Raw genomic sequence first — 24,520 nt, forward strand, 5'->3', positions numbered from 1 at the left:
CTCTCTTTATTCCCACTCTTTGCCTTCTGTCAGACAGCCAACCTGCTACTCAATCTACTCTGCTATTTAGGAAGGGTGGGAGGCAGCAAAAATGAAACTATAGACCTGTTAACCCGATATCAGTGGTTGGGAAGTTGTTGGAATCAATTGTTCGGGATGAAATTATGGAGTACTTGGAGGCACATGACAAGATGGTTTCCTGAAAGGAAAATCCTGACTGACTAACTTACTGCAATTCTTTGAGGAAATTACAAGCAGGGTAGACAAAGGAGATGCAGTAGACTTGGTGTACTTGGATTTTCAGAAGGTCTTTGACAAGGTGCCACACATGAGGCTGCTTAGCAAGATAAGAGCCCATGGAATTACAGGGAAGTTACTAACATGGGTGAAGCATTGGCTGGTTGGTAGAAAACAGAGAGTGGGAATAAAGGGATTCTATTCTGGCTGGCTGTCGGTTACCAGTGGAGTTCCACAGGGGTCGGTGATGATGTATGTCAATGATTTGGACTACAGTATTAATGGATTTGTGGCTAAATTTGCCAATGATACAAAGATAGGTGAAGAAGCGAGTAGTGTTGAGGAAACAGGGAGCCTGCAGAGAGACTTAGATTGTTTAGGGGAATGGGCAAAGAAGAGGCAAATGAAATACAATGTTGGAAAGTGTATGGTCATGCAGTTTGGTGGAAGAAATAAATGGGCAGACTATTATTTAGATGGGGAGAGAATTCAAAATGCAGAGATGCAAAGGGACTTGTGAGACCTTGTGCAAGATACCCTAAAGGTTAACTTCCAGGATGAGTCTGTTGTGAAGACAGCAAATGCAATGTTGGCATTCATTTCTAGAGGTATAGAGTATAAGAGCAGGGATGTGATGTTGAGGCTCTATAAGGCACTCGTGAGACCACACTTGGAATATTGTGTGCAGTTTTGGGCTCCTTATTTTAGAAAGGATATACAGTACTGATATTGGAGAGGGTTCAGAGAAGATTCACAAGCATTATTCCAGCAATGAAAGGGTTACCGTATGAGGAATGTCTGTCAGTTCTTGGGCTGTATTCCCTAGAGTTCAGGAGAATGAGAGGGGATCTCACAGAAACATTCCAAATGTTAAAAGGCTTGAACAGATTAGATATGGCAAAGTTATTTCCCATGGTAGGGGATTCTAGGACAAGAGGGCATGACTTCAGGATTGAAGGAACTGAGATGTGGAGAAATTACTTTAGTGAGAGGTGGTAATTCTGTGGAATTTGTTGCCACGAGTGACTGCAGAGGCCAAGTCATTGGGTGTATTTAATGTAGAGATAGATAGGTTCTTGATTAGCCAGGGCATCAATGGGTATGGGGCAAAAGCTGGGGAGTGGAGATGACTGGAAAAATTGGATCAGCCCATGATTGAACAGCAGAGCAGACTCAACAGGCCAATGGCCTATTTCTGCTCTTATATCTTATTTATAGTCTTATAGTATCTTTCCTGTAATATCATGGACTCTTAGTTTGTTTAGCAGCCCTATGTGTGGCACCTTGATAAAGGCTCTTTGTAAATCCTAGTAAACGACATCTACTGACTCTTCTTTGTCTATCTTGCCTGTTATTTCCTTGAGGAATTTCAGCAGATTTGTCAGGCAAGATTTCCCCTTCAGGAAACCATGCTGACTACGGCCTATTTTATCACGTGCTTCCAAGGACCCCAAAACCTTCATTCATATAACATACTCCAACATCTCTCCAAACACTGAAGTCAGGCTAACTGGGCTATGATTTCCTATCTTCTGCCTTCCTTCCTTCTTAGGAATTACATAGAATGAATTAAATGGACTAACAGTATAAAGACAATTAAATAATAAGAGCCTAAAACCAGAACAAAATAGGTATAGTAGGTTAATTTTTCCTCATTCCAGCCTCAGCATTCAATATGAACATAGCTAGTAGCCCCAAGCTGAACTCCTCTTAAAAGCCAGTTCACCATAGCCTCTGATCCACTGAGCTTCAAATATTTAGCCCCTGTGACCAATTGCAGTTTTTGGTTGAGTCAAAGTAAGAAAGTCAGGATAACAGTTCCAAGACATTCATGCGTCATTTAGTCCCACATGTTAAAATTAAAGTTGCTTTTCTTATTTATGTTCCTGTTATAAATTGAACAATTCAAATGGATATTTCTGATATGTGTCAGTTCCAGCCCCCCATCACTGGTGGTCCTGCAGTGTCTAACAGCTGATCTGAGCACAACTACATTTGGTTCATCAAGGTGACTTCACACTGCAAGTGTTAAAAGGAGAGAATGAAAGGAAGTGCACACAGAAGCAGTAGTTTTCAATACTATGGAGAGCAGTGCAAATAGTAATCTTACTAAACAATCATGTCCCTAGAGCAAACAAAGACACCAGACTAAAATTATGGATGAGTTATTTATCCTTTCAATTTCCACCCTTTTTCAGTGAAGGCACCGAATTAAGTTGAATTTTGGTCCCATGTGGCAAATCGTCCCCAGTGCTTGTTAGAAAGTAAACTCAAGTCTTTAATATTAGTATCCATTTGATCGTAACTCTATTGAAGCCCGCTACCTCCCCATTTTGTGTGAGATACAGCACTGTACGCCGCAAAACTGTGCAACCATAAAATCAAATATTGCTTTACCTCATAAAGTGTGATAATGCCAAACGTTTCAATCGGCTCTTTCCATTGCAGATAAATCTTCTCCTCAAAGGGGCTTCCTTGCACCGAGGCTTTTGGGATTGCACCAGGCACTAATAAACACACATTAAAAATAAAGTCAGTGGAGAGAATAATAGATTTTCTCTATCTACTTGACAGGAACATAGCAGCTTCAGGTCCCTAATTGCAGATAATGGTTTGTAGCCTTCACTCATTGTTACTGATAGCTCAACCAACAGAGCTGAATTCCTTGACCTTAACATCTACATGGTATTAAGCAGCAGAGAGAGGTGTGGAACTCAAGAAGCAAAATGGCACAAAAAGGGGGCATAAACCTTGCTTATTTGTTAGATAACTGTGACTAACGATGACAGCAGTCACATTCTACATTATTGGGACAGATTAATGCTTTCTTCAGGGATATCTAGAATCTTGAGGAACAGATGTACAGAATAGGAATAATTCTGAGGATCAACCTCCTTGCTGAAAAGTATTGTCTACCTTCAGACTTGGAGGAAGTAGGTACACGAATCATTGTATTGCATCTTCTTTTTGCTGTGTATGGCCCTATTGTGGATTGGCCTTCTAAATACCAATTTAAGATGTAGCAAAAAATTAGCCACTCTGATGAGAGGGACTTCTGCGAAATGCACGCAAAGATGTTTTGGGAACAAAAAGCAGCAAGGATATTCAACATGGAGATAAAAATATTTCAGACCATAAGTTTTCAGAAGTCACAGCTTGGAAATAAATAACTGAAAGGGTGGTAATAGACTTCAGAAAGGAAGGAGCAGGCACGAAGTAATTAATATTGATAGGAAGCATGAATGGCATTAATATCATCTAAATGCTGCAGCCTTAAAAAGGATGCCAGAATATAGAGACCTGATAGTACACAGGAGACTTGGTTCAAAATGTACACAGAAACATTAGGTAGTGAATGTAACAGATCTTTGAAGATAGAAGACCAAAATTGCAGGGTTATGGTGTTCAAGTAAATTTAGCCAAAGGTGTCCAAAAAATCACTATCTTTGCTGTAAAATTCTATAAAACATCTTTAATTTTATTAATGGAGACACTGGATAAAAATGCAGGGAAGTTATGATGAAACACATCTGGAGTAGGGTGCATAATTTTGAGCATTATACTTCAGGATTTGGGTCAAGCCTTATGGAGGATGCAAAAGTGTTTGACAAGAATGTTACCATGAATAACAGATGCAGAAAGGACGAGCATTTTTTTCCACGGAACAGAGATGACAAAAGAAGTTTTGATAGAGATGCTCAAAATTACAAAGCACAAATAAATAAGGAGACACATTCTATCATTGGAAGGGCTAATAGTCAGGGGACACTGTTTTAAATTGATTGGCAAAAGAGCTTAAGGTGACAAGAGGCAATATATTTCACATCGTGAGCTGTTGTGAACTGGAATGCCCTGCCTGAATAAATCAATTTCATGGCAACTTTTAAATGGGAATTGGATAGATACTTGAATTGACAATAAAAATGCAGGGCTATGATGGAAGAGAACAGGGAATTGTAAGTAATTGGACTGACAATATTGAAACATTCTCCATGTTTAATGGGTTGAATAGCTTTATTCTCTGCCATAAGAAGCTTATAACAGAAGACAAATGTTGTTGGTGGAAAATATCTTAAGTATAATGGACTTAGCAAAAAAACTTTATTTTAGAACTCTCATGGGTAATGGAAAGAGAGGAGGTGAATAGTAACCCATGTGACTTTCACTTGGAATTGTTGCTTGGAGGCCTTCAATGACAAGATAGAATATATTGATCAGTTGGCGAACGGTGGGATTATTTGGAGAGAGTCCATGTGGAGGAAGCCCAGAGAAAATAGTTGAGGTACAATAACGACATTTAATATGGATAAGTCTATGAATAGGAAATGTTTAGATGAGTCCAGGCCAAACATAGACAAATTTCCAGCTTAGGTAAGCACCCTGGTTTTCGTGGACACGTTAGGCCAAAGAAACTGTTTTGATGCTGTATTACTCTATGAATCTACACATCCAGGAAAGGGGCAATATTTTAAGTGATCATAGCTAGATGGTCATTTATGTGACTTCAAGGCAAAAGTAATGTGCTAAGAAGAACACAAAGACAACATAAGAACAGATGAAACTGAAATAGGAGTGAGTAATTTGATCCCACAAACCTTCACCATTATGATCATGCTTATTGCTCTACCTCTGAAAATGTTGATTTTGATTACTTCACTGTAAAGAGCCTTTTGTTCAGATGAGTCTCAAACCTTTCTTTATGCAATCTTTGAAAGTGAACTCAATTCCTCAAGTATTTAATGCAAAGTACAGTGTATTATCAGAAGACTGATGATTCCACAGGGGAAAATATATTGGCAAGAGTAAGTGATGACAACAAAAGAATTGAAAATGGCTCTAATATCTGTCACTTTCAGACCACTACAAAGTTGTCAAAACATCTACTAATAGCAGTGGCATATTAACTGAGTACTAGAAAAGGCTAACTCAGTGAGGTAGAAAGTGCTTGTTGACAGAAGTTAATCTAAATTGACTTCCATAAAAATGATTTGCTGCATTGAAAGAAAACGGAGAATATTGGAAATACTCAGCATTCAGTCAGCCCCATAAAGAGGGTAAAGTTGCCATTAATTCTCTGGCATATCCAGCACGCACCAGTAAAGAGCCTTGCAAGAATTGGGTAGCCGAGGGACCTGGATTGTCATGTCGAGGCCACATGTCAGGGATTCTATAAGGCAGTCTATTGGGAAAGAGGCTGTGATGCACAAAACAAGGTGCCATAGGATTAAAGAAATGAGTAATGCAACAAAAATCAGCCTTCAGATTGGAAATGCTCTACTTTGTGACTATAACAATTCGCATACATGCAGGAAAACACCAGGCAGGAGTTGTTTGATATAAAAACAGAAAGTGCAGGTAGCATTCAGCCAGACAGCATCTGTGCAAAGGGAAAGAGAGTTCTTGTTTCAAGTTAAACAGTACTACCCAGTCGGTCATCGTGACAAGCTAGCTCTGTTTCCACAGATGCTGTGAGGCTTCCATCAGACTTTCCAGCCAATAGGCGAAGATGAACGCAATAGTCATGTGCGCCATAGAAAGCATCCTATATGGGTATACAGTTTCACAGTTTGGAGTGGCAAATGTTCTGCCCATGACTACAAGAAAATGCAGAGTTGTAAACGCAGCCCAGATAAAATGCAAACCAGCCCCTATCTGGCTGACTTTCTCTACATACACTGCCTCAGCAATGCAGCCAACATGACCCTGTCCTATCCAACCCTCTTTCTCTTCTTTCTCCCAATCTGAAGACATGAACCACTAGCCCGAAATACAGCTTCCATCCCAGTGTTATTAGATTTTTGAAGTCTCGTGTGCTAAAGACCATAAGACAATAAGACAGGAGCAGAATAATGCCACTTTGTCCATCAAGTCTGCTCTGCCATTCCATCATGGCTGATTTATTATCCCTCTCAAGCCCACTCTCCTGCCCTCTCCCTGTAACCGTTGATCCCCTAACTAACCAAGAATCCATCAACCTTCATTTTAAATATACCTAATGACTTGGCCTCCACATCCAACTGTGGCAAAGAATTCCACAGATTCATAACCCTCTAGTTAAAGAAATTCCTCCTCATCTCTGTTCCCTCCATTCTGAGGCTGTGCCCTCTGATCCTAGACTCACCTACTATATGAAACATCCTTTTCACATCCACTCTATCTAGGTCTTTCAATATTCAATATGTTTCAATGAGATCCACCCCCCCCCCTCTTCTTCTAAACGCCAGAGTGTACAGACCCAGAGCCATCAAACACTCCTCATATGGTAGGCCTTTAATTCCCAAAATCAATCTTGTCAACCTCCTCTGGTCCTTCTTCAATGCCTGCATACATTTTCCTAGATAACGGGCCAAAAACTGCTCACAATATTCCAAGTGAGGTCTGATCAATGTCTTATAGAGCCTCAACATCATATTCTTGCTCTTATATTCTAGGCCTTTCAAAATGAATGCTAACATTACGTTTGCCTTCCTTACTACTGACTCAGCCTGAAAGCTAATATTTAAGGAATCCTGTACAAGGACTTCTAAGTCCCTTTGCACCTCTGATTTTCAAATTTTCTCCCCACTTAGAAAGTATCTGTGCCTTTATTCTTCCTAGCATAGTCCTAGATCATACACTTCCCCTGAACTATATTCCATCTGCCTCACCTTTGCCCAATCTCCCAATCTGTCTAAGCCCTTCTGCAGACTCCTTGCTTCCTCAGCTCCGCCTATCTTTTTATCGTCTGCAAACATGGCCACAAATCCATCAATTCTGTCATTCAAATCACTGACATATAACATGAAAATAAATGGTTCCAATATCGATCCTGTGGAGCACCACTAGCCACTGGCAACCAACCAGAATAGACGCCTTTATTCTGACGCTTTGCCTCCTGCCAATCAGCCAATCTTCTATCCATGCTCGTATCTTTCCTGTAATACCTTGGGCTACTGTTAAGCAGCCTCACGTGTGGCCTCAGGCCTTCTGGATAACCAAATAAACAACATCCATTGACTCCTTTATCTATCCTGCCTGTTATTTTGTCAAAGAATTCCAACAGATTTGTCACACGAGATTTGTCTTTCAGGGAACCATGCTGACTTTGGCCTACTTTATCATGTGTCGTCAAGTACCCCAAACTTAATTCTTAATAATGGATTCCAACATCTTACCTACCTTTGATGCCAGGCTAACTGGCCTATACAGTCGGTCCTCCTTATCCGCGGATTCCGCATGCATGGATTCAACCAACTGCGGATCGGGAAAACCCGTAAATTCTCTCTCCAGCACTTGTTATTTGAGCATGTACAAACTATTTTTTCTTGTTATTATTCCCTAAACAATACAGTATAACAACTATTTACAGAGCATTTACATTGTATTAGGTATTATAGGTAATCTCGAAATGACTTAAAAGTACAGGCAGTCCCCGGGTTATGAACAAGTTCCGTTCCTGAGTCTGTCTTTTAGTCGGATTTGAAGTCAAAACAGGTACATTCAGTATTATTTAGCGTCAGTTAGTCAAACGTTTTTCTTAGTATAAAGTACATATTTTACCTTTCTATGCATATAAAACACTTACGAAACATACGTATTTCAATAATTAAACCACTGCATTGCTTAGTAATAATTATAGCTTTCATCAGGTCAGGGCCTTTCACATGCTCCATTAAAATTGTTCTGATTGTTGACCGACTGTAGCCTAACGTTTTTCCAATGACTGATGGCATTTCACCTCTTTCCGATCGCTTGATTACTTCCACGTTATTTTCAATCGTGATCGTGATTATTTTCATGAACAGAAACACTGCAGATTCAGAGCTGCGCCACCAGGTCCTAATGTCCACCGCACTGACCATGTTAAATAAAGTCTGGGGTTCTGCTGGGTCCTAAAGACCACCGCAGTGAGCCAGGTTAAATAAGGGACTTGAGCAACCGCGATTTTTGGTATCCGCGGAGGGTCTCGGAACCAATCCCCCATGGATAAGGAGAGCCAACTGTAATTTCCTTTCTTCTGCCTCCTTCTTTATTAAAGAGTGGAGTGACATTTTTAATTTTCCAATCCTTCCGAACCATGCCAGAACCCATTGATTCTTGAAAGATCATTAATAATGCCTTCACAATCTCTTCAGCTACCTCCTTCAGAATCCTCCGGTGTAGTCCACCTTGTCCAGGTGGCTTACCTGTCTTCAGAATTTTCAGCTTCGCAAGTGCCTTCACCTTAGTATTAGCAACTACACTCACTTCTGCCCCCTGACACTCCAGAATTTCTGGCATACTGCTGATGTCTTCCACAGTGAAGACTGAAGTAAAATACTTATTAGTATCATCTGCCATTTGTTCATCTCCCATTACTACCTCTCCAGTGTCATTTTCCAGTGATCCAAAATCCATTCTCACCTCGCGTTTACTTTTTACATATCTGAAAAAATTTTGATATCTTTGATATTTTTGGCTAGCTTACTTTCATATCTCATGTTTTCTCTCCTTATAGTATTTTAATTGCCTTCTGTTAGTTTTAAAAAGCTTCCCAATCTTCTAACATCCCACTAATTTTTGCGATATTATGAATCAGAATCAAGTTTATTATCACCGGCATGAGTTGTGAAATTTGTTAACTTAGCAGCAGCAGTTCAATGCAATACATAATATAGAAGAAGAAGACAAAATAAAATAATAATAATAATAATAATAATAATAATAATAAATAAATAAATCAATTACAGTATTTATGTATTGAATAGATTAAAAATGGTGCAAAAAACAGAAATAATATAAAAGTGAGGTAGTGTCCAAGGGTTCAATGTCCATTTAGGAATTGAATGGCAGAGGGGAAGAAGTTGTTCCTGAATTGCTGAGTGTGTGCCTTCAGGCTTCTGTACCACGTACCTGATGGTAACAGCAAGAAAAGCATGTGCCCTGGGTGCTGGAGGTCCTTAATAATGGATGATGCCTTTCTGAGACATTGTGCCTTGAAGATGTCCTGGGTACTTTGTAGGCTAGTACCTAAGATGGAGCCGACTAAATTTACAACCCTCTGCAGCTTCTTTCGGTCCTATGCAGTAGCCTCCCACCCCCCCATACCAGACAGAGATGCAGCCTGTCAGAATGTGTTCCACAGTACAACCATAGAAGATTTTGAGTGTATTTGTTGACATACCAAATCTCTTCAAACTCCTAATGAAGTATAGTTGCTGTCTTGCCTTCTTTATAACTGCATTGATATGTTGGGACCCAGTTGGATCCTCAGAGATCTTGACACTCAAGAACTTGAAACTGCTCACTCTTTCCACTTCTGATCCCTCTATGAGGATTGGTACGTGTTCCTTCATCTTACCTTTCCTGAAGACCACAATCAATTCTTCCATCTTACTGATGTTGAGTGCCAGGTTGTTGCTGTGGCACCACTCCACTAGTTGGCATATCTCGCTCCTGTATGCCCTCTTGTCACCATCTGAGACTCTACCAACAATGGTTGTATCATCAGCAAATTTGTAGATGGTATTTGAGCTATGCCTAGCCACACAGTCATGTTATATAGAGAGTAGAGCAGTGGGCTAAGCACACACCCCTGAGGTGCACCAGTGTTGATCGTTAGCGAGGAGGAGATGTTATCACTAATCCGCACAGATTGTGGTTTTCCGGTTAGGAAGTCAAGGATCCAGTTGCAGAGGGAGGTACAGAGGGAGGCCCTCTCATTTGTTTTTATGCTGCCTTTGACTTCCTTGTCAGCCACAGTTGCCTCATTCCTCTTTTAGAATACTTCTTCATCTTTGGGATGTATCTATCTCGTGCCTTCTGAATTACCCCAGAAACTCTTGTCATTGCTGTTCTGCCGTCATCCTTGCTAATACGCTCTTACAATCAACTTTGACCAGCTCCTCTTTCTTGTCTCTGCAATTCCCTTTACTCTAGTGTAATACTGATATGTCTGACTTTAGCCTCTCCCTCTGAAAATGCAAGGTGAGTTCTATCATATTATAATTTCTGCAATCCTGGGCTCCATTATCTAAAGCTCCCTAATCAAATCTGGTTCATTACACAACACTCAATCCAGAATTGCCTTTCCCCTAATGGGATGAACTACAACCTGCTCTAAAAAAAACATCTTGAAGGCATCCTACGACTTTCCTCTCTTGGGATCCAAACCCAACCTGGTTTTCCCTGTCTACCTGCACATTGAAATCTCCCAGGACAACTTTAACATTGCCCTTATTACACACTTTAATAATTTCCCACTGAAATTTATATCCCACTTCCTGGCTATTGTTTGGGGGCCTGTAGATCACTGTGCAAAAGTCTTAGGCACATATACACAGCTACAGTGCCTAAGACTTTTGCACTTTACTGCTGCTACAAACAAAATCCAAATTTCATGACATATGCGAGTGATGATAAATCTGATTCTGATACGAATCTCTTTTGAGGACTGAGAGTGGGAAAGGGACAGTCGGAGGGGGAACAAGGTTGGGAAATGGGGAAGGGAGTGTGGAGGGAGCAGGAAGTACTAGAGAGACATTATGTAATGATTAATAAACCAACTGTTAAGAATCAAATGATTTTGTCTGGTATCTCAGGGCTGGGTGTGACTGCACCGTACCACCCCCACCTCTGGCATTCCCTCGTCACCCCACACCCCTCCCATGGCACTCAACCCTCACTTTCCCAATATCCTTTGCTCCTGCCAGATTTACAAACTCATTTACCACTTCACATTGTGCAGTAGTGTGCAAAATCTGAGGCAACCTCGCTATATACATGTGCCTCAGACTTTTGCACAGTTCTGTATATAACTCCCATCAGGATCTTTTTACCCTTGCTGTTTTTTAATTCTAATCACAAGGATGCTATAACTTCTGATCCTATGTCACCTCTTTCTAAGGATTTGATTTAATTTTTTTTACCAACAGAACCACCACATCTCCTCTGCCTATCTGCCTGTCCTTTCGATGCAATGTGTATCCTTAGATGTTAAGCTCCCAAATATATCTTCTTTAAGCCATGGCTCAGTGATGCCCACATTGTACCTGTCAATCTCTAACTGTACTACTAGATTATCTACCTTATTCTGTATACTGCATGAATTCAAATATAACACTTTCAGTCCTGTATTCATCACCCTTTTCAATTTTACCCCATGTTCTCTTCACATCATCCCAGTGGCCGGATATCTCCTTGTCATCTGCCCCTCCATCCACAGTCTCAATACACACTGTATCGACGTCTCCACCAGTTGCGCCATCGTCAGCCCATCACTCCAGCTTCCATTCCTCTGCCAACCTAGTTTAAAGTCTCCCTAACAGCTCTGAAGCCAAAATCTTGATCCCCCAACCTCCCTTGTCGTGGCCCTGTCATTTTACATTCTTTACCTGCACTACATTTTCTCTGTCACTGCAACAGTACATTCTGCATTCTCTTTCTAACTCGATGTACTTATGTGTGAACATGGTTGGCACACGAACAAAAGTTTTTCACTGTATCTCAGTACATACAGCAATAAACCAATATGAGCACAGCCCCTCGCCAGCAAGTTCCTGGCAGCAAACATCCATTGGACCCTGAATTTATGGATGGTTAAGGCACTGTAATGTGTGCAGCTAACTAGAGTTCCAGGGAAAACCCCAATCACTTCACCCTCCCCCATCAACTGAGATTTGGGTCCCTGGTATTTTGATGTAGAACCCAGGAGCACATGGAACACATAGAAATGAAGTTAACAGGGAAATTGGGAAAGGAAAGACATGCAAATTAAATCAATAAAAATTAAAATGTATTTTTGTAAGCATATAAGGTGCAATAGATAATTTATGGAAAAATTGGGGCTGATCAAGGAACTAAAAGATAACCCAAGGAAGAAGGGAATATTGAAAACATAAATGAATATTCTGAAGCTGGCTTCACAGAAGAGGGAGGTACATTTATGCTGATGTTCTGGCTGGTGACTGCAGTTTATTGGATGGAAAAAACATTATGAAAGATCATTTATAGGTTTTTACATCTTTGAAAATGGATAGACTATCAGACCCTTATGAAGTGTATCCCAGGTTGTTGAAAGAAACGATGGATGAAATAGTAAATTCTCTCACTATAATTGTTCAGTGTTCACTGGCTGTAACTATGGTGTCAGAGGATTGCTAACATTATACTGTTCTTTAAAATTGGAGGCAGGGATAAATGAACTAATTGCTGATAACTTTGGAAATTAGTTGAGTTTATTCGAAGGGAAAACATGACAGTTGGCACAAATTGTCTCTAACTAACTTGACTGAATTTTTGAGAAGGGAGCAAGGAGGTTGATGAGGTCAGAATCTCTGATGTGATCTAATAGATTGTTAGTAAAGCTCTTGGCAGAGGAAAGCAGCAAATTGGATCCAAAATTAGCTGGGTAGCAGGAAACAAAGAATGATCTTTGACAGTACTGTGTTGACTGGAAGACTATTATCAATGAGTTCCACTTGGCTGGGCACGTGGTCTCTTATTTCTGTTAAATATATCAACAATTTAGACCTAAATATAGTAGCCACAATAGGTAAGATTGCAAATGATGCAAAAACTGGCTGTGTCTTTGACAGAGGGGGGAAAGTTGTAGAGTGCTGAAAAGTCAATAGGCAGAAAAGTGTAAAATGGAATTTAAATCAGAGAAATATGAGGGAATGCTTATAAGAAAGTACTCACAGCTAGTGCATATATAATAAATGGGAGGGTGTTGAATAATGTCAACAAAGAGATGATGAGACTCTCCTTGAAGGCAGTAGACCAGCTCAATGCCTACAGCCAACTAGAATGCTTCCCATTATTAGCCAACAGCGAGAATTTAAGTGCCAGCAGAATATAACATTAATCCACAGTTCAAATGCTGTGTATAGTTCTGGTCATCACATTGGACAGGATAATTGTACCTGTGAATAAATAATGGATAAATACATGTTGTTTCATTGAAACAAAGGAACTGAGAAGAGACTTATTACAAAACTGTGAAGGGCTCAGATACAGTAATTAGCAAGGACCTGCATCCCTTTGCAGGAGGTCAAACACAAAAGGGTTTACATTAAAGTTATTGGTGCACTGTACCTTGCTTAGTATGCAAGTTACGTCCATTTTCAGGAGCCAAGTGAAATGGGATCGACACTAAAAGGGGTCATTATAGCATTGCATAGCTAGGGATGCTTCACCGACAGAGTGGCTGCGCCATTAATTTAGCACAGATCCAGCAATGAATTACACCTCAACTCACTCTAGAGGCTTCCTGTGACTCCTGAAGATGTGGAGACTGCAGGCAGCCATCTCCACGTCTCAGTAGGGGGCTCAGAGCCACAGCCTGAGTGACTCACTGATTGTGGGCTTTGGCTGAGGACTAACAACATCCACACAATAGCAGCTTCAGTGAAGCATCCTTTAATATGTCGTACAGTAATGACCCCTTCTCGTGCTGATTCCATTTTTTTCTTGGCTCCTGAGAACATAACTTGCATACTGAGCTCGTCACAAGTAAACCAATAACTTTAATATATACGTTGATGGATCTCTGAATAATATTGTCATTCTCATCATTCCCTGTTAGATGAGCCATACTGTCATACAGTGCAGAAACATGCCCTTCGGCCCATTGTGTCTGTACTGACCAGCAAGTGCCACTTGACCACCACTTCGCCTCCTATAAGCCACTTGATAAACTATTCTAGGATGTCCTGCCATTTACAAGAGGCTGCTGTTGTGAAATTCCTATATCTCCTAGACAACAAATCTTTTTTAGATCTGCTTCTGGAACCTAATCAGAGATCAGGGCAGTAGAAATGAAGGACTTGGATTTACTAAATAAATTTTACATGCCTTTGATGATATTCCCAACCATTTTACACCCAATGAAGTATTTCAGTATCCCATTTCTGCTGAATGGTCTTGGCCCAAAATGTTGACTGTAGTCTTTTCTGTAGTTGCTGCCTGGCCTGCTGAGTTCCTCCAGCACTTTCTATGTGTTGCTTGGATCTCCAGCATCTGCAGATTTTCTCTTGTTTATGAAGCACTGCAGGAATGTGATTGCTGTTTAGGAAGCACGGTGGCAAATTTGGAAAATGATCTCCCATAATGGCTCAAATATAATTAAAAAATCTTATTTTGCACTGGCAGATAAAGGGATAATGATTGGCTACAACACCAGGAATAACTCCTCTTCTCTTCCAAATAGTAACATGGGATCTCTTACATCCAGTGAAGAGCCAGACATTATCATGCCAAAATTTCACATCACAATTCGCTAGTCCTTTCTTCCTTCTGGTGAGTCTCTGTGTTTGAAACAGATATATACTAACTATCTTTTGATCATAAAAGGAAACCTTTCAACTCATCAAGTTTACACTAGGTCTCTGAAAAAAAAGTTTAATTCAGCCCACTGCTGTTCTTTCCCCACATCCCTGCAATATCTTTGTTTTTCCAAGCATATGTCCATCTCCTTTTTGAATGTTGTTATTTAGTGTACACCTCAGCATTTTCCCAGAATTCCGATGAGAATGGGATTTGGAATCATTAGTTAGAAGTTACAGGAGTGATGTTTGTTGGAATTAAAAAATTACAAATAGAACAGGTGCTGTGGAATTGAACCCGTGGCATTGGAACAGACAGGAAAGCCCCACTGCCAGCGGTCAGTGAAGCTAATAACAAGCAGATGGTTATTAGAAACAGGTTTGTAGGCAGTCTCTAGTGGAGTGCACTGCTGCTCTAACATGTCTGTGCTTCAATATCATAGCCTGAGAGAATCTGGCTGGAAACAGTCTCCACTGAAGTTAAAAAAAAGATTTTGAAAACATGCACCAGCCAAGGGACATGTTCCAAAATCACATTTCGGTTTACCTCCCAAACCATCACTAATATACAAGACATGAAAACTGGCATAAATGCTGCTTAATGTGCTCATGTGCTCCATTGAAATCAACTAGACCTAAAGATGAGAGGTGACTACAGTGCAGGGTTTTGCAGCTATTTAGCAATGGCAACCAAAGATCATTTACATTGCCAGTGCCTATTTGCACTTCACAATCACACAGACTTCTGTGTTTGCTATTTAGTTTCATTGTTTTTCTTTTATTCTTCCATTCCCAAAGGTACTGCTTCACATTGATATATGCTTCCCTGCTGCTAACCACAGCTTAATCCTTCTATAAATTGCCTACCCTTTCCCTTATCTACGTTTGCCAAAATCTAATAGTCAAGAGCCCTTGCTAGTGCAGGGCCAGCAGGCTTTCTAAACTGTGGGAAGTTGCTCCATTATTACTCAAACATTATTTATTTCTCTTCCATTACATGTTACACAGCTGAGTAATAAATTTTCAAATAAATCTGGTGAGCTTAAAGGGAGCAGGAAATATTAAAGCACTCTCAGTCTCAGTTCAGCTGCATTTTGAACCATGTTCCTGAACTCTGGGACTCTCAAGCCCAATTCTTTCTCAGGCCCACAGTCTGGACCTGCCAGGCCTGCACATGTAGGCTTCTCCTAGGTAACAGGAGTCACCTGCCACTCATCACCAACTTTATCACCTGCAGCCCCAGATTTCATGCTCAATCCTTGTTCACTCATACAAACCAGCCAGCCTCAAGCAGTTGCTCTAGCCCTCAGTTACCTTGTTGCCTTGTCATGTTCAGTATCTGTTTTCTCTTGTTTTGTAGCCCCTCATGGCTTGTTATCTTGTAGTTTATTATTAAAGTAATTGCTCTCTGTTCAATATTCTCCACCGCTCTGAGTTTGGGTCAAGCTTCCTCTACATTTCATTTATTCTGACTAATCTGAGATCAGGTAATGGGGGAGACAGTTAGAGCAGTGGTGTGCTCCGTATGCAGTATGTGGGAGGTCAGGGTCAACACAGTTGTCCCTGATGACTACACCTGCAATAGGTGCATCCAGCTGCAGCTCCTATCAGACTGAGTTAGGGAATTGGAGCAGGAGCTGGATGAACTATGGATCATTCGGGAGGCAGAGGCAGAGATAGATAAGAGTTATCGGGAGGCAGTCACACCGAAAAGACAGGAGGTAGGCAAATGGGTGACAGTCAAGAGAGGCAGGGGGAGCAGACAGAGAGAGAAGAGCACCCCTGTGGCTGTTCCCATCAAAAATACCGTTTTGGATACTGTTGGTGGGGATGACCTACCAGGAACAAGCTGCAGTGGTCCTGTCTCTGGCACTGAGGTTGGACCCGCGACTAGGAAGGGGAGGAGGGAAGAGAAGAGAGCGGTAGTGATAGGGGATTCTATAGTCAGGGGGGCGGATAGGAGATTTTGTGGGGAAGATCGGGAGTCTCGGATGGTATGTTGCTTCCCTGGTGCCGGGGTCCGAGACATCTCAGATCGGGTGCAGGTTATTCTCGAGAGGGAGGGCAAGAATCCAGATGTTGTGGTCCATGTAGGGACCAATGATGTGGGTAGGATGAGTGAGGGGGTCCTGCGTAGGGAGTTCAGGGAGTTAAGTGCGAAGCTGAAGAGCAGGACATCCAGGGTAACAATCTCAGGATTTCTACCTGTGCCACGTGCGAGTGAGGCAAGGAACAGAAAGATTATACAGATTAATACATGGCTGAGAGGATGGTGCAGGAGGGAGGGCTTCAGGTTTTTAGATAATTGGGCTTTGTTCCAGGGAAGGTGGGATCTGTTCCGAAGGGACGGTTTACACCTGAACTGGAGCGGTACTAACATTCTTGCAGGGAAGTTTGCTAGTGCTTCTTGGGGGGGTTTAAACTAAATTTGCAGGGGGCGGGGATCCAGAATGAGAGAGAGGATAGCGAGATGAAGAATAAAGGACAGGTGGGGACCACACGGTTTCAGAATATTAAGTGTGTAGTAGAGAAAGGAGAGGCGGAACAAGTGATAAGGAGGACACATGTACAGAGGGATGGTCTGACGGAACATGGAGTTAAATGTGCAGAAGGAATAGGTAAATTTAGAAAGGACAACAAAATTCTAGGGGCGTATAGCCCGATGGGAGTTCGGGGAGCTGGGTTAAGCACAATAGGCAGAGATTCAAACACAGAGAGGAGAAATGGGCTAAAAATTCTATATCTGAATGCACGAAGTGTCAGAAATAAGGCGGATGAGCTTGAAGCTCAGGTGCGAATGGGTAACTATGATGTTGTTGGGATAACGGAGACATGGCTGCAGGGGGATCAGACCTGGGAAATGAATATACAAGGGTATACGTGCTATCGTAGGGACAGAAATATGGGCAGAGGGGGTGGGGTGGCCCTGTTGGTGAGGAATGAGATTCAGTCCTTTGCAAGGGGGGACATAGGATCAGGAGAAGTGGAGTCTGTGTGGATAGAACTGAGGAACAGTAAGGGCAAAAGGACCCTAATGGGTGTTGTCTACAGGCCACCAAACAGTAGCATGGATATTGGGTGCAAGTTGAATAGGGAGTTAACATTGGCATGTGACAAAGGTAATGTCGCAGTAGTTATGGGGGATTTCAACATGCAGTTGAACTGGGAGAATCAGGTTGGTGCTGGACCCCAGGATAGGGAGTTTGTAGAGTGCCTAAGGGATGCATTCTTGGAACAGCTTGTACGAGAGCCGACCAGGGACAAGGCTATTCTGGATTTAGTGTTATGTAATGAACAGGATTTGATAAGCGATCTTGAAGTAAAGGAGCCGTTAGGGGGTAGTGATCATAATATGATAAGTTTTTATCTGCAATTTGAGAAGGATAAGGGCAGCTCGGAGGTGTCAGTGTTGCAGTTGAACAAAGGAGACTATGGAGCCATGAGGGAGGAGCTGGCCAAAGTTAACTGGACGGATATCCTAGCAGAAAAGACAGTGGAACAGCAATGGCAGGTATTCTTGGGAATAATGCACAAGGTGCAAAATCAGTTCATCCCCCGGAGAAGAAAGGATTCAAAGGGGGGAAAGGGGCCACAGTGGATGACAAAGGAAGTCAGAGATTGCATAGCATTAAAAAAAAGGAAGTATGACAGTGCTAAGGTGAGTGGGAGGACAGATGATTGGGAAATTTTTAAGGAACAACAGAACTTAACTAAAAAGGCAATACGGGGAGAAAAAATGAGGTACAAACGCAAGCTAACCAGGAATATAAAGGATAGCAAAAGCTTTTTTAGGTATGTGAAGAGAAAGAAGATAGTTAAGAACAATGTTGGGCCCTTGAAGAATGAATTGGGTGAAATTGTTATGGGAAACAGAGAAATGGCAGAAGAATTTAATGAGTACTTTAGATCTGTTTTCACTAAGGAAGACACAAGCAATCTCCCAGATGTATGGATGGGCCAAGGACATAGGGTAACAGAGGAAATGAAACAGATTGACATTCGGAAGGAAACGGTGATGAGAAGACTGATGGGACTGAAGGCTGACAAATCCCCAGGTCCAGATGGTCTGCACCCTAGGGTACTAAAGAAGGTGGCCCTGGAAATTGCGGATGCATTGGTAATCATTTTCCAATGTTCCTTAGATTCAGAATCAGTTCCTGAGGATTGGAGAATGCCTAATGTTATCCCACTTTTTAAGAAAGGAGGGAGGGAGAAAACAGAGAACTATCGACCTGTCAGCCTGACATCAGTGGTGGGAAAGATGCTAGAGTCCATTATTAAGGATGAAATAGTGGCATATCTAGATAGCAGTGATAGGATTGGGCCGAGCCAGCATGGATTTACCAAGGGTAAATCATGCTTGACTAATCTGTTGGAGTTTTTCGAGGATGTAACCAGGAAGTTAGACGGGGGAGATCCAGTGGATGTAGTGTACCTCGATTTTCAGAAGGCATTTGATAAGGTCCCACATAGAAGATTGGTGGGTAAAATCAAAGCTCAGGGCATCGGGGGGAAGGCATTGACATGGATAGAAAACTGGTGGGCAGATAGAAAGCAAAGGGTAGCGGTGAATGGGTGTTTCTCGGAATGGCAGGTGGTGACTAGTGGGGTGCCGCAGGGCTCGGTATTGGGACCACAGCTATTTACAATTTACGTTAACGATTTGGGTGAAGGCATAGAAAATAACATCAGCAAATTTGCTGATGATACTAAGCTGGGTGGCAGTGTGACATGTGATGAGGATGTTAGGAGAATTCAGGGTGACTTGGATAGGCTGGGTGAGTGGGCAGATACTTGGCAGATGGCGTTTAATGTGAATAAGTGTGAGGTTATCCACTTTGGGAGTACGAACAGGAAGGCAGATTACTATCTGAACGGTGTAGGGTTGGGTAAGGGAGTAATACAAAGAGATCTCGGAGTCCTTGTTCATCAGTCACTGAAGGTGAATGAGCAAGTGCAGCAGGCAGTGAAGAAGGCTAATGGAATGTTGGCCTTTATTTCAAAGGGAATTGAGTACAAGAGCAAGGAAATCCTCTTGCATTTGTACAGAGCCCTGGTGAGACCACACCTGGAGTATTGTGTACAGTTTTGGTCTCCAGGGTTAAGGAAGGACATCCTGGCTGTAGAGGAAGTGCAGCGTAGATTCACGAGGTTAATTCCTGGGATGTCTGGACTGTCTTACGCAGAGAGGTTAGAGAGACTGGGCTTGTACACGCTGGAATTAAGGAGATTGAGAGGGGATCTGATTGAAACATATAAGATTATTAAGGGATTGGACAAGATAGAGGCAGGAAATATGTTCCAGATACCGGGAGAGTCCAGTACCAGAGGGCATGGTTTGAGAATAAGGGGTAGGTCATTTAGGACAGAGTTAAGGAAAAACTTCTTCTCCCAGAGAGTTGTGGGGGTCTGGAATGCACTGCCTTGGAAGGTAGTGGAGGCCAATTCTCTGGATGCTTTCAAGAAGGAGCTAGATAGGTATCTTATGGATAGGGGAATCAAGGGATATGGGGACAAGGCAGGAACCGGGTATTGATAGGTATTGATCAGCCATGATCTCAAAATGGCGGTGCAGGCTCGAAGGGCCGAATGGTCTACTTCTGCACCTATTGTCTATTGTCTATTTCCTGACAGGATGTGTGAACGATTGATTGACCCATTAGAGTTTGCTCGCCTCAAGGAAGCCCTCCGTTGACATGACCACACGATCCAGAAGCAGCAGGAAGCCACTGACCATCTGCTCGCCACTCTCTTCCAACTCTCCGTCTCGATACAGCAACCCCACAACAGTCCTCCTTTTGAGCCCCCGATTCTGAACACCAAAAGCTTCAACAGATTCCCAACCCAGTGCTGCAACTTGCTGTCCCAGTGTGTCTTACACTTTGAGCTCCAGCCATCTCTGTATTCTGTGGACTGAGCCAAGATTGCCTTGGTCATCTTTCTCTTGACTGAGGGTGGGGAGGGACAGCTCTGACCTGTGCCTCTGCTCATTGGGACAGTGAAACCACCATGTGCACTAAATATGAGGAGTTTACCACTGGAACATGCCAGGTTTTTGATCATCTGAAGTGGAAGTGGAGGGGGGGGGGGGCATCAGAACAGATACTTTGCCTGCATCAAGGATTGTGCTTGGTGATGGATTACACCGTGGAATCAGGATTGTCACAGCAGACTACGGCTGCAATGCAGAAGTGTTGCTGGCCTATTACCAGCACGGCCTCTCAGCCTCATGGCCCAACTCTCTCTCTGTATTCCTCCACACCCTGACAGCTCTACACACACAGGAGGTTCTGGAGGATTTTGGCACTGCAGGTAACTTTCTGGGCTGGATTCTGTGGGTGTGTGCAGCTTAGACTCTCCACCGAGTCTACCTCTCACTCCTTTTGCATCTTGACCATTGACAGATGCCTTTAGCATCTGGGATGGTCAGAGTGAGCTCCTGGCCAGTACACGAGCACCAGTGAGCAACACGAGTCCACCCAATTCCTGCTCATTGACTCACCCAGCATTTCTCTCATCTTGGTTTACTCATGGCTCACTACTCATGACCCTTACTTCACCTAGTCATCCAGTTCACTGCTGAGTACGGGACCCACCGGCTGGACCCTCAGTTGACTTTTCCTGTAAATCTATGGAGACTGGAAGCTTTCTACCTTACCAAACTCCTACTGGAATACCACAACTTAGCCATTGCTTTCATAAAAGGGAATCCAACACCACTGCATAATCGACCTCCTCCAGGGCATCACCTCTCCTTGAGGTTGTCTGTTATCCCTCTCCTCCCTTGAGACCCAAGTCATGAATAACTGCATTGCTGAAGTGTTACAACATGGTTCATTTGACCATCCCAGTCCCCAGTCAGCGCAGGATTCCTCTTTGTCAAGAAGAAAAATGAGTGTCCTCATCGCTACATTGACTACCATGGACTCAACAAAATCACGACTAAGAAATGTCCTTGATGGACAGTGTATTCAAAGCACTCCACCAGGCTCAGGTACTCACCAAACTGGATCTACAGAGCATGTGCAACCTGATTCACATCTGCCAGAGAGATGAGTGGAAGATGATGTTCATCACACCCACTGGCCTCACTGACTTTTGGACTTTTCAACAGTCCAGCCATTTTCAAGCCTTCATCAATGAGATCTTCTGAGACATGCTACACAGTATGCATTTATCTACCTTGACAACATCCTCATCTTCTCCAAAGACCCGCAAGATCACATCCGTCACATCCAATCAGTCCTTCGCTGTCTCCTCAAACCAATTGTACTGCCTGAATGAAAAATGTCAGTTCCACACCTCAGTAATTTCCTTCCTGGCCTACACCTTTTCACCCCAAGGCATAGCCACGGACCCGGTGAACATACATGGTATTGTTGAATGGCTCCGACTGACATCCCTCAAATATCTACAACGCTTCTTGAACTTCTACAGCTTCTGCTGCTGGTTAATCAGAAACTACAGCCAAATCGCTGCTCTTCTCACCTCCCTGATTAAGTCACCTACCTCATGGATATCCTGGTCTGCAGCCACGTACCACTCTTTTGTGGAGCTCAAGAGGGACTTCACCACTGCTCCCATTCTTTGCCATCTGAACCCCTCCAGACATTTTGTGGTTGAGGTGGATGCATCGGATGCGGGTGCCGCGACTGTTCTCTCCCAGTGAGGACCAGATGGGAAAACACATCCCTCTGCCACCGTCTAGTGCAAGTTCAATTCCATACTTTTCCATTATGGAGTAGGGGTCTGGAGCTAGTCACTATCAAATAGCCTTGGAGGAATGGAGACACTGACCCCCTTCCTGATCTGGACTGACCACCAGAACCTCTCGCCAGTTACACAGACCTGCCAGGTCAACCCACCTCGGGCTTGCTGGGCCCTCTTCTTCAAGCATTTCAACGTCACCATCTCCTATGGCCCCAGCTCCAAGAACACCAAGGCAGACGCCCTGTCACAACAGTTTGACCCAGCTGAAATGGAGATCAACCCTCAACCTTTCATTACATCCTCCTAGATTCTCCACCCTGATCATCTGGGATGTCGAGAACCAGATCTGCCAGGCCCTACAACACAAGCCTGCTCCAGCCGACACACCTGACAACCATAGGTATGAGCCGGTGGCCATGCACTGTGAGGCACTCCAGTGGGCCCACTCTGGCCATCCAGGTGCACTATGGACTCTGGAGTTTTTGTGACCCTGGTTCTGGTGACCCACTATAATCACAGATGTACATCAATTCATCACAGCCTGCCTTGAATGTGCTCAGTCCAATTCCTCCTGTGGCCCTGGTCAGTCTCTTGAGGCCAGTGGTCCCATGTAGTCATGGATTTTATCATGGGTTTGCTGCCCACCGTTAGAGCTATGGTCATCCTGAGTGTGGTGGACTGCTTCTCCAAGCTGGCCCACTTTATTGCTTTCCCCAAACATCCATCAGCCACCGAGACGGCAGACCTGATTCTCCAATGTATAGTTCGCCTCCACGGCATACTTCAGGACACTGCGTTGGACAGGTGCCCACAATTCATCCCCCACTTCTGGCGATCCTTCTGCTCTCTTCTCCACACTTAACTGAGTTTGTCCTCTGGCTATCATCCAATGAATAGTCAGAAAGCGGCAATCAGCAAGTGCAGTTGTTTCTGCAATGCTTCACTGTCTCTAACCTTTCCACAGGAAGAAGTATCTGCTTTGGGCCAAGATGTCCCACAATCCACATACCTCCTCTATCACCCTTCGAAGTGCTTCATGGTTACCAATCCCTGTTGTTCCTCACGGCGGAACCAATGGTGGAGGTCCTGTCCATTAGGGCCTGGTTCGCTGCCACGGTGCGGAGGGCTTTACCTGTGATTGATTGGGCAGTATCCACTGTTCTTTGCATGCTTTTCCATTCCTAGGGTTAGTGTTTCATACCAGGCTGTGATGGGAACACTAATGCCCCTGAGCTACCAGCCACTCCTCAATTGGTATTGCTCTTGCCTCAGACTAAGAATATTGCAAGTATTTCTCCTGACCTCTGCAAGGGACTGGCAGCTGTTGGTGGACCTCGAAAGGCAGCTGAAGTTCCCCAACCATATTGCAGCCACCACCCTGCGACCAGACATTGTCCTTGTGTCTGAGTCTACCAAGCAAGTGGCGCTGCTGGAGCTGAAAGTCCCATGGGGAGATCGCTTGGAAGAGAAGCTTTGAAAGGAAGCTCTCCAAGTACGCAGGACTGGTCAGCAACTGCCAGCAGGCTGGATGGAGAGCGAGGTGTCTCCCAGTGGAGGTTTGTTGTAGGGGATTCGCAACCCATTCCTTAGCCAGAGCCTTCAGCAATTTGGGCATCGAGGGAGAGAGGAAGAGGAGAGCCATCCATAGTACCACCAATGTAGCAGAGAGGGCCTCAAGATGGCTGTGGCTCAAGAGAGGGGAGCCATGGAGTCATGTGTAGCTAGCCATCCGGACATAAACTGAAGTCTGATCAGACCCAGCTGGGTCACCTGGAGGAGGGTGTATGATGTTGAAAGACCCGAAACACCCGATGATTCCAGGAACATCACTGATGATGTGTCCAGAAGCACCAGTAGATGTATGTACACAGCTCCAAATATCAGAGTGGAGCGTTTACGGCATTGTCAGAAGTGTCATCTTGCAATGCAGTGTTAAACCAAGAACCCAATTGGTCTCATAAGTATTCAAAACAAATTCCAGGAGACTATATCAAAGCAGAGGAATACTTACAGCATTTTAACTGATACTTATTCCTCTGTCAATAATTTGAAGTAGTTTGACTTGTTATTATCACATTCTTATTTTCTACACTGCATCAGAAGTTGTAAAGAGGCACAAGAGACTGCATTTACTGGAACTTGGAGCCACACACAAAAAGCTGGACAAACTCAGAGCCAGTCTAGATGAAAGAACTCAACCTGAAATGTTACTGTCAATTTGTCCCCATAGATGATGTCTGACCCTCTGAGATCCTCCAGCTTTTAGTGTGGTGCTCAGATGATGTGAACCA

The 24,520-nt window shown here is 43.2% G+C and overlaps 1 protein-coding gene across 14 annotated transcripts in view; it reads right to left on the reverse strand.

Annotated features, from left to right (window-relative positions):
- The window catches only part of LOC140728571 (receptor-type tyrosine-protein phosphatase mu-like), a 994,862-nt gene that overhangs the window by 365,351 nt on the left and 604,991 nt on the right, over nucleotides 1-24,520 (reverse strand). For all 14 annotated transcript variants that reach the window (XM_073047511.1, XM_073047621.1, XM_073047608.1 and 11 more), the window contains exon 9: nucleotides 2,635-2,744. In XM_073047511.1, coding sequence (XP_072903612.1) covers nucleotides 2,635-2,744 — 110 coding nt within the window. The remainder of the gene's footprint in view (nucleotides 1-2,634; nucleotides 2,745-24,520) is intronic.

Source organism: Hemitrygon akajei, chromosome 1 (assembly GCF_048418815.1).
Source record: "Hemitrygon akajei chromosome 1, sHemAka1.3, whole genome shotgun sequence".
Taxonomy (NCBI): domain Eukaryota; kingdom Metazoa; phylum Chordata; class Chondrichthyes; order Myliobatiformes; family Dasyatidae; genus Hemitrygon; species Hemitrygon akajei.